The sequence below is a fragment of the Abramis brama genome (assembly GCF_963993115.1).
Source record: "Abramis brama genome assembly, chromosome: 8".
In the NCBI taxonomy this organism is placed as follows: Eukaryota; Metazoa; Chordata; class Actinopteri; order Cypriniformes; family Leuciscidae; genus Abramis; species Abramis brama.
The window spans coordinates 11,751,125-11,761,095 of record NC_139970.1 but is presented as its reverse complement, the minus strand read 5'-3'; the positions used below and the strand labels follow the sequence as shown (position 1 = coordinate 11,761,095).

The window sequence follows — 9,971 nt, the reverse complement described above, 5'->3', positions numbered from 1 at the left end:
ATATAAAAGAAAACGTCAACATTAAATTTGTAACTGTTTAATAAATCAGAGTCGATGTGCGCGTGCATGCGTGATTCGAATTTAGTTGCTAGGAAGGTTATGAATTCTGACTGCGTATATATTTACACTCGAACCGATCGCTGTCTGTACGTGCTTTATAGTGTTTTAAAATCTTAGATGCTGTAACGATGCATGTTATGAATGCTGCCTATATTTACACTTGAATCTTGCAGTGATTCAAATTTTAGTTGCTATAGTGACGCGTTTTATGAATTCTGCAATCTGCATGTATCCACAATTCCCGATCGACCGCTGTCTGTTGTTTGAGAGACGAGGGCGAGGCGACTTAACAGACTTTTGCTGAGAATTTTCTGTGCGAAACTTGAGACTTTGAAGCTGTTTTCTGGATTTCTGAGAGGAGACTTTTATTCTAGAAGGACATCGGAGAATATATCCTTTACATTTGTGAAAGCGTCATATAATTTCTGAGAATAACTTGTTACTTTTATTTGTTTGTTTGATATTTTTTCAGGGGAGTATTTCTGAGGAGATTTGTATTGTGTTGTGTTTTGTTGTGTTGTGTTGTGTTTTGTTTTGTGTTCTTGATTTTATTGCAGTTTGGAGGAGATGTCGATGGCTCACGATCAAATGATGGGTGAAAGAGGAGGTGAGTGCTTTAATTTTTCATTTATGGTTTATGGTATGATGTTGTACAATGACTGACTACATTAATTTGAAGAACCCATTTGATCACATGTATTTGATTCCTTGCATGCGAAATAAAGTTTTGAATTTGAGTAACTTAACTGAAGTAAAAATGTGTAATTGACCACAGACATTGATTGCTGATTATTACTATTAACGTTATTAAAATATTACTTACTCTGTGATCTGTGAAATATTCCATCCTAAGATCACTCCAGACCCAGGAGCGCTGCTTTCCCTCAGACGGCTGGTCAGGAGGTTTGGAGACCCGGTTCTGGTGACCGTGGAGATTCGCTGCCCAGAGATGGACGAAGTAAGTTACACAATTTCCTTACTTGAGTGAAAGTAAGTTACAGATACTACTAGTCAAATATTACTCAGTTACAAGTAAAAGTTGAAAAGAGTTTTTAAAAGTACTTAAGTATCAAAAGTAAATGTCAATGCATTTTATTATTGTTGTTTGTGATAGTTACAGTACCTTGTGCCTCTGAATCTAACGTTATGCCGGCCTATACCTACCCTCATATCAATATGAAATTTATTTCTAGAACACAGTTCCTGTAGTGGGATTGAATGTGAGATTGAATAAGTGCTCTTAATAACGTCCACAATAGTTTCGGACACCCTGTTTCGGGCTGTTCCCTCAAATAGTGCCCTATTTAAAGTTTTTTGGCTTTTAGTATGAATATGTCAGCCACTGTTATAAGCTAGTGTGCTCCAAAACAATGACAAAATGTGCATTTAGAAGACCAAACCCAACGCTGAAAATGAAAATCAGATTGATGTCAGAATCCAACTACTTTCTACTCAAGGACCTTGACAGAAATGTAGTGGAGTAAAAAGTACGATACTCGTCTTTCAAATGTAGTGAAGTTAAAGTAAAATGTTTCCAGAAAAAATAATACTCAAGTAAAGTACAGATGCTCAAAAAGTGTACTTAAGTACAGTACTCAAATACAGGGACGGACTGGGGCTAAAAAACAGCCCTGGACTTTCTCCCAAATAGGAGAAATTTGAAAAATGAAAAATCATTTTTTTCTCCCAAATGATCTCCCATCATCCGGCCATTCGCCCCTAGCCGTGCGCTACAGACACTATAGCCAGGATGTCCTGATACTATGCCACACACTGTAGCCTATCAGACAAGCAAGTAACATCTCAAAACCAATCATGATAATTGGGGTTGTGTTTATTAATGAAGCCTCAGCCTTCAAATAAAAACTAAAAATTTGTACAATGCCATTACATCTGCATTGAAAATAAAATACAAATAATGAAATGTCACTGCCCACAGAAACCCCAAATTACACAAACTTGTAATTATAAAACATATAGTTACTATATACCAGGGGTCTCCAACCTTTTTGTGGGCTACCTCTAGGGATACAATAATCTAGAAGGGCTACTTGTTTGTTATACTCAAAAATATTTATTATACATATAACATGGTGCTTTTTAACTTTACCTTTAACTTTTTTTTTTACTTTTCACCATAATATGCGAAATAATAAAATATCTTGAGATCTGGTTCTGGTTCAGGCAGTTTTAAACAATTCCTGAAAAATTATGAAAATATATATTGATTTTTTTTTCTCTATAAATCTATAGTATGTGTTATCAAAAACAAATATTTAGTATTAATATAAATGCAAAATAAATAAACTGCCATAACTTCTAAACAAAAACATTACTGCATTGATTACATTTAATAACATTACGTTTAATAACAACTTAATAACTTTAATAACATGACTATATATAAAAGCATTTTTAATATGAATATATACAGGCACATTTCTGCCAAAAAAAGTTTGTTTTACTACAGTTTTACTACAGTAAAGTTGTGGAGTGAAATGTTTTCTAACTGGTTTGTTCTTGGAACAATGTTTCGCCTGTTTTTTCATCTGTCTTTTAACTAACTTAAATCACATAGTCATCTGTGGGTTTATAATAGAGAATTCTGCGCTGAATTGAAATGCTTCTCAGTGGATCGCGCAGCTCTGTGTAATAATGTTTGCGTTATCGAGATCAGCCCTGCTTGCTTTGGCCGCGCACAGATCAAACAAGTTTCGTTCCGCTTTTTGAGCGTTTCCCATTTGATGTTTATCAGACGCAACTGCTATAAAGCCTACTATAACTTATAACTATTCAAATATAATGTAAGCAAATTTAAAAGTGCAATAGCTAGGTAAGCCTTATAAAACTATTAAGTCAGTGGCTAGTAGGCCAACTCTTTTTTTTTTACACGTAGCATATAAGTGATCGTATTAGTGCCCCTGCTGTTGGCTGTTCATATTGCTTTATTAGACTTTTTTTTGTGCCGACGGCCCTCGGTTGGACGGCCGTTCTGGACTTTTCCAGAACGCACAGATTGTCAGTCCGTCCCTGCTCAAATAAATGTACTTTGTTACTGTCCACCTCTGCCGCTGCCAGACCCGACCCAGAGCCAGGATCGTCCTGGATATTTAACATCTCTGTCTTCTGAGTTTTCTGTTTCTGTGTCCACAGGTCAGGCTCGCGGGACGAGGGCGAAGCGGAACCCAGATGATGGACGTCCGTCCACTTCGTCTAAACACTCTCGCAGAGGTCAGAATAGGCTTTTAATAAAGAAAGTAATGGCTTAGTTTCTATTTCTATTTTCAATGGCTGATTTGTCAACTAAAGTAACGGTAACACTTTATTTTGATGGTCCCTTTTGAACATTCTGTCGACTATAAGTAACTTTGCAACTACAGATGTGTCTAATAGTTGTTTTCATTTGTTTTTTCTTCATTTCAGAAATAGCTCCAGAACGTACGAAGAGACCTGGTTGTCTCCTCAGGATCTGGAGGGCTTTGAAGGCTGTTTTCTGCTGCTGTTCCAGTAGTGCTGTGGATGTTGTGGAGCCTTTTATTCCGGAACCATCATCACCTGCTCCAGATCACTCCGGCGTCAAGCCAAGTAATGGTAAATCATTATTTTAAACAGTATTATCTTGTTTTCCACTCAAAATAAGGCTTGTTTTTACAGAATATTAAAATTATTTCCCCCATTATAATATTATTTATTATAATAGGGGAAAGTCTACTGTCTACTAATACTCTAGTAGAGTCTACTAATACTCTACTAATGAGAGTTAGTAGACATGTAGGTGTAATGTTACTTATAGACTTATAGAATGTCTTAAAGGAGACATATCATGCTTTTAAATTGTTCCTTTTTACATATAAATCATACATTTGTAGTCTATATAAAGCGGAACTGCAATGCTTGGGTCTGAATTCCTCATTATTATAGCTCCACAGGCCCCTTTTCTACCCCTTTTCTGATGTGTGTCTGAGAGCAACACGTTTTGGTGCGGTCTCTTTAAATACAATTGAGACACTTCATACCCCGCCCACACTCGGTTCAACTCCACCCCGTTCGGACATTTTTGTAGTTTGATAGCAGAGATACGATTATCTGCGGCACAGAAACTTTTTATTCACACGTTATTAACAAAACGTCAACAACGGAAGACTTGTCCAGCCAGCCTTACACGTTCGAGCCAGAGTCGGAGCAGGAGCGAGATGAAAATGAAGACGACGAACCTGTAGAACAACGTCTTCATATGGATGTATCGCAATGGTGTGTTACTGTATTTACACATGAAACTTTGGTCTTCCGACCTTTTACCACCGTGTCGATTTATTTTGATTAATATGTGCGAGGGAGAGAGAGCAAGACAGCGTCTAGTTTGGAGACGGTGATGTCTTGTTTACACTTTCGCCTGGCTCCGAAGAGAGGGAGCGCGCGCGCGACCGGGTCTCTCTCTCTCTCTGCTCGTTCTTTCAGTTAAACATGCGCCCTGTCACAAGCGCGGCAGTTCATCTACATTAAACGGTGTAATGAAGCGTGTGGGTTACTACATCCAACAACCGAACATTTTAACTTACCCTCTCGTAACTTCTGCATCCTTTAGCTTGGACTACAAAATTGCAGCGAGAAATAAAAATGGCGGATTGCTCGAAGTGTTGGGCCGGAAGTCAATGTCCTTATTTGGCAGTTCCGCTGCAAATACTGTGACGTAATAGTTCAAAAAACGTCATAGATAACAGAAAAATCAGAACAGGTTGAAAAATATGACCAAAACAGAATATAAAGATATCAACGAAGCACCTGAAGAGAATAATTTCATATTTTCTGTACTTCTAAACACTCCAAATATACAACAAAATGCATTTAAGGGCTAAAAAAGTGCATTTGGCATGATATGTCCCCTTTAAAGGGACCAAAATAAAGTGAAACCAAAGTTACAATTTGATGTGACCAGCACTGACATTGATAATTAATATTATTAAAAAAACAAAACAAAAAACAGTTTTTGATGTCTGAAATGTTCCATCCTCAGGCCGCTCCAGATCCTGGAGAACTGCTTCCAGAGATTCTTCTCCGGGCATCGCGTCATCCTCATCTTGGTCCCTCTCTGAGGCCTGTGTCGAGCCGTTGAGTCTGAGCAGCCGAGGCTCGTACTGCGCCGAGTGGAGGTGGAGTGGCGATGGATCGGAGAGCCCAAACCAACAGGGTTTGTCAAGGTCCGACAGCCTCGAAGGGTTTCTGTGTCTGCCGGGTCCAGTTTCTGTCGAGCCAACAGAGACATCAACTGGCCGAACTGCTCAGGGTGCCGTGGAGGCTTCTCCAGTGAACAAGAGCTCAACAGGTGAGACTGAAATAAGGCTGGGCGGTGTAAAGTCTACAGAGAGAGATTTTGCTATTTCAAGTTTTTCAACTGAGTCAGTTTTTAACATTTTAACATCCGATTTGCTGTTGCTCGACCAGCACTGATATTTTTTAAATAAAACAATGGATCTAGCAAGCTAATAATTGTCTCATATTTTTCTGTGTGTTTTTCAGAGTCCTTTGAGTCTCTCTATAACGTGAAAAAGATGATTGGATCCGGAGGATTTGGAAGGGTGTTCCGGGGAATACGCAAATTTGATGGCAAAAAGGTAAATCTTACTGAATTGTACAAACATTTTGCTCTTGCATGCATCAAAACACATTTCAAACAATTTACAGATGGTTTAATACTTAGTACAAGGTGCTTGAATACTGTTACTGTCATTGAAACTGGGTTTTTGTGTGTGCAGGTTGCCATCAAGCGGATACGCAAGATTGACAACGATCGCTATCTTAATATTGTAAGTTGGCCAAAACCTGAATGTGTGTGGAGTTGTTTAAGTGCAGATTACTGTAGTTAATACACCCGTAGGAAGCGTTAGGTATAAATGTGATCAATAAGCCTAGAGGCACCAAATAACTTTGAGCTGAAAAGGCTCTTTTGAACGCATCTAAAAAGATCATAGAATAGTACATTTCAAAATGATGTTTTCTTCAGATTTTTACCCAGCAAACCTTCTATCTGCTTCTTCTCTCTAGCCTGGGCATCCCGAACCTCTCGTTACAGAAGTGGCGCTGCTGATGATGATGAGGCGAGAATCCATAAGCCCCTTCGTCATACAACTGTACGAGTGGTTTGAAGATCCTAAAGGATTCACTCTGGTCATGGAGTATCCCGAACCCTGCGAGAGCTTGCTGGACTCAATCACTCGTCAGCCTTGGAGTGACTGGTTCTCACGGGTCGTCATGATACAGGCTGTGCGGGCAGTGCAACACTGCATCCATCGTGGTGTTTTCCATAATGACATTCATGCGCAGAATTTCCTGTTGAAGAAAGACACGATAGACCTCAAGCTGATAGACTTTGGCTGCGGTCAGCTGTTTAGTAGTGAAGGCTACGAGAGCAACATATACAGGGGTGAGGAAGCCTGAAGGTACTAATTATTTGATGATGCTTTAAAAAAAAAAGCTCAACGATGTGCAAATGTCTTTCTTACAGGAGTTCTGAAATACTGCCCACCTGAAGTCTTGACAGAACCTCGATTCCACGCCGTCCCAGCAAATGTCTGGTCTCTAGGAGTGTTGCTGTACAAGTTGTCGAACGCATGTCTCCCTTTTCTTAATAGAACGGAAATCACACAAGCCAAAGTTATATTTCAGAACAGCAACTTATCCGAATGTGAGTGAATAATGATGATAAAATTGATAAACACACACATAAAGCAAACGATTTGTACAGAAAGTTAAAGGTTGAAGTGTGTCAGAATTTTTAGATATAGCTCAACGTATAGCGAAAATGTCAGGTCACATGGTCATGACTAACCAGCTCTCTCCTTATTAAAATGTGTACAGACTGCAGGGATCTGATTAGACAGTGTCTAGCCCGGGATCCAACTAAACGCCCCAGCTTAGAGCAGATGTTAGAACATCAATGGTTTGATCGTCATCTACACCAGATTGGAGAAGTTGAGGAGATTCACTCGATCAGTTTCAGGTGTGAGGAAGTTTAACAGGCAGAGGAGGATTATAATCTTTTGTCTTCAATTCTGGATTATTTGTAGTGAGATTTTCAAATTAATTTTCAAATAGGGGTGAGTAAAATGGCTGGGCTGGTCCAGTGGTGTAATTCAGTCATCAAGCTTCAGGGAATGGTTGGCAATATGAGTTTTTCTGTCATTTAAGTTGCTGATGCTTCTGGTTTTGGAATTTCTTTTAACAACCACAGGACAAAATGCAATGCTGCTCCAGTTACCTGCACCCCCAGAACTGGCTAACACCGCCATTAGACAACCAGAGAGTCCTGCATCTTCAGACAGTAATTTCATGTTTTTATTTATTCTACTTTACTTGCTCACAATGCAAATGGAATATAAAGTATTTTTAAGTCTGGGCTCAAAACAAAGTCTTTCAACCTTCCTGTTTCCAGTTGCGCGTATCCAGTTTCTGGATGTTCTCGTCCAACGCTTCACCGTTCACCCACAAGGTCTGAATCATCAGAAGCATTTAGTCCAGAGTCAGCCAGTAAGTCAGTAAACATTTTTTTACAACCCTCTACACACACCTTGGCAATAGAATCGCCATTGGCTAGTAAATTTCTTCATGTCCATGATCAGTTGCATTCTTCATAGTTGTCAATTCTCCAACCTCAATTATTGTAATATTACTTTTCAATGAGCTTCAACGCTTTTTTTGTTTGTTTTTTTCAGGATCTAGAGGTTCTCGCACACCTCAGCGTGGAGTTCGAAGGCCATCACAGTCCGGGAGCAGAAAAGGTAGGGCAGTGAGTCCATGATTAGTTGCATTCTTCATAGTTTTTAAAGACAGCTGCTCCTGCAATAATGTCAATAAGTGAGGTAGGAGAATTAACAACTATTTCAATGAGCTTCAACGCTGTTTTTATTGTTATTTTTCTTCAGGATCTAGGTGTTCTCTCACACCTCAGCGTGGAGTTCGAAGGCCATCACAGTCCGAGAGAGGCTTATTCCCCATGTCTCAAGCTAGTACGTCCATGGTCAATATTTATTATTTTGTATCATTCTTTAATAATCATAAATTAAGATTTATAAAATACTTGACAAAAATAAATGAATGTATTTTCTTCCACAGAAAGCCAGAAGTCAGTGCTTGGAAAGCTAGTTGAAATTCTAGATGAGATAAAAAGAGTCGGGAGGCACTATGAGCCCCTGAATTCTGCTGTCCATGTTGCTAGAAACCTTAGAAGAGTTTGCTCAAGAAGAGGCACATCTCAAGGACCGCAACCTCTGGGAACAAAGGGTAAGATTTATACAGAAATTGGACTAAACTATGTCAATTAGACTAGACCCCCCCAGTCTCCAAAAAGTCTAAATGATCTATATTGGACAAAAATATTCTTTTCTAGTGCATCTGTTAACATGCACAGCTTTATAGAATGTGTAATTGAGGGACACACAGTGAAGGTGTATTTTCATGCCTTTGTATTAGAGGTGTACTACTGTCCCATAATATTTTGCATGGACTCAACATGTATGGATGAGTCAACATGACCAGTGCCCATTTAAGCTCAATCTGGCAACAATCAGTATATTACCAACACCATGGGTTTATTCATAATGTATTGAGTGTCTTTTCATGTGTCATGTACAGGTGTCCCAGCTCTCAATGGTGGGAGGGAGGAATGATAAAGACTGCGTCCATAAAGTGATGGACAGGTATTAAACAACTGTCACATGCTCAGAATATAGAATGTAATTATGCAGTTACATTTTTACTCATTGCCTGCTCTGTTTGCCCTCCTCTTAGCACATAGAAAATCAAAAATGCGGAAAGAGATGATTCATTAGGAATAATGCAAGCATAAAGGAATATTTGTAGAATGTAGGCGTGGACCTCACCCTATGATTTTGTGCATGTATTCTCAGGCTTTTCACCAACAGCCTAATGGCTTCTTTCAACATGAAGGGGCGCGGGGTAGCAGTGCGAAACAAGCCTTCCAGGATACCATTTTTTACTCTGTGGTAAAAGGTAACTGCATTTTTCATGTTTATATATATATATCTAATTTAGCTTACCAATTGTATTTCTTTTGGGAAGGTATGCAAATCCATGCAATTGTTAATTGATTAAATGTAAATACAGTGTGTAGTGGGAGCCTTAATGATGTAAGACGTGGTTTATTCATGCACCATCTAATATATTTTCTTTTGCAGCTGCAGTAATGAAGTGGAGTAAAACTGCCACAGAAGTTGAAATCAGGGCTGCTATGGCTGAGACACTTGAACATGCTCCCGGGAGAGCTGGTGTGTGAACATTTGTAGTGTCAATTTTCTGAGTTGTGTTTTGTGTTGACTCTTGGAATGTGAAATCCGTGTTTTATTGCACTATATTTTATTTAAAATGTGCTGTTTTAAGTATAATAAAGCTATTCTCTCTTTAAAGCTTTGTTTCATTCATATGTTAATCTAAAATGTTATTTGGCATGTTGATGTGTTGGGACTTGAGAATTGACAATTGTCAGTAGGCATCGAGTAAACGTTGAAGATTGACCTGTTTTCAATGTTTTCAATTTTCATTTTCAACCTTCAGTGGACCGTAATTAGACATTGAAGATTTACGTCTATTCAACGTCTAATAGACGACTTTTTGCTAGCTGGGAATGTTCTTGTTATAGTCAAATCACCTTCATTTATATAGCGCTTGATACTATACAGATTGTTTTAATGCAGCATCCCTGTAGTAAACAGGAAAATAACAGAATCAGTAAACCAAACAGAATTCAATTCTGTTCTAGCTCTAAAAAAACATTCATAAGTTGACTTGTTCATATACTCTTTGTTTTGGATAGGAAATAACATGCTTGCTGAGAGCTCCGAGCTCGAGACTTGACCCGAAGCTAGAAGTCCAACACCAACCTGACAGAAACTCAGAAC

At 38.7% G+C, this 9,971-nt stretch overlaps 2 protein-coding genes and 1 long non-coding RNA gene across 3 annotated transcripts; all 3 read left to right on the top strand.

Moving 5' to 3' along the window:
- Positions 1 to 3,224: 3,224 nt before the first annotated feature.
- Positions 3,225 to 5,228, top strand: LOC311089002. The gene is made up of 3 exons (XR_014607610.1): positions 3,225 to 3,291; positions 3,484 to 3,651; positions 5,075 to 5,228. It is a non-coding gene; the product is annotated as an uncharacterized lncRNA (long non-coding RNA).
- An 89-nt stretch (positions 5,229 to 5,317) lies between these two features.
- On the top strand, positions 5,318 to 7,073 carry LOC311087837 (serine/threonine-protein kinase pim-2-like; the record flags this gene model as incomplete). The annotated part of the gene is made up of 6 exons (XM_084121307.1): positions 5,318 to 5,383; positions 5,578 to 5,672; positions 5,814 to 5,864; positions 6,103 to 6,481; positions 6,563 to 6,742; positions 6,916 to 7,073. Exons 2-6 carry the CDS (start codon positions 5,610 to 5,612, stop codon positions 7,071 to 7,073), a joined length of 831 nt encoding a protein of 276 aa, XP_083977433.1. The 5' UTR covers positions 5,318 to 5,383; positions 5,578 to 5,609.
- Positions 6,964 to 9,971, top strand: LOC311088546 (uncharacterized protein). Its single transcript, XM_084122737.1, has 10 exons — positions 6,964 to 7,057; positions 7,289 to 7,378; positions 7,490 to 7,584; positions 7,770 to 7,835; positions 7,980 to 8,063; positions 8,170 to 8,337; positions 8,689 to 8,753; positions 8,964 to 9,066; positions 9,252 to 9,341; positions 9,887 to 9,971. The coding sequence occupies exons 2-6, from the start codon at positions 7,300 to 7,302 to the stop codon at positions 8,197 to 8,199; spliced, it is 354 nt and encodes a 117-aa protein (XP_083978863.1). The 5' UTR covers positions 6,964 to 7,057; positions 7,289 to 7,299; the 3' UTR covers positions 8,200 to 8,337; positions 8,689 to 8,753; positions 8,964 to 9,066; positions 9,252 to 9,341; positions 9,887 to 9,971.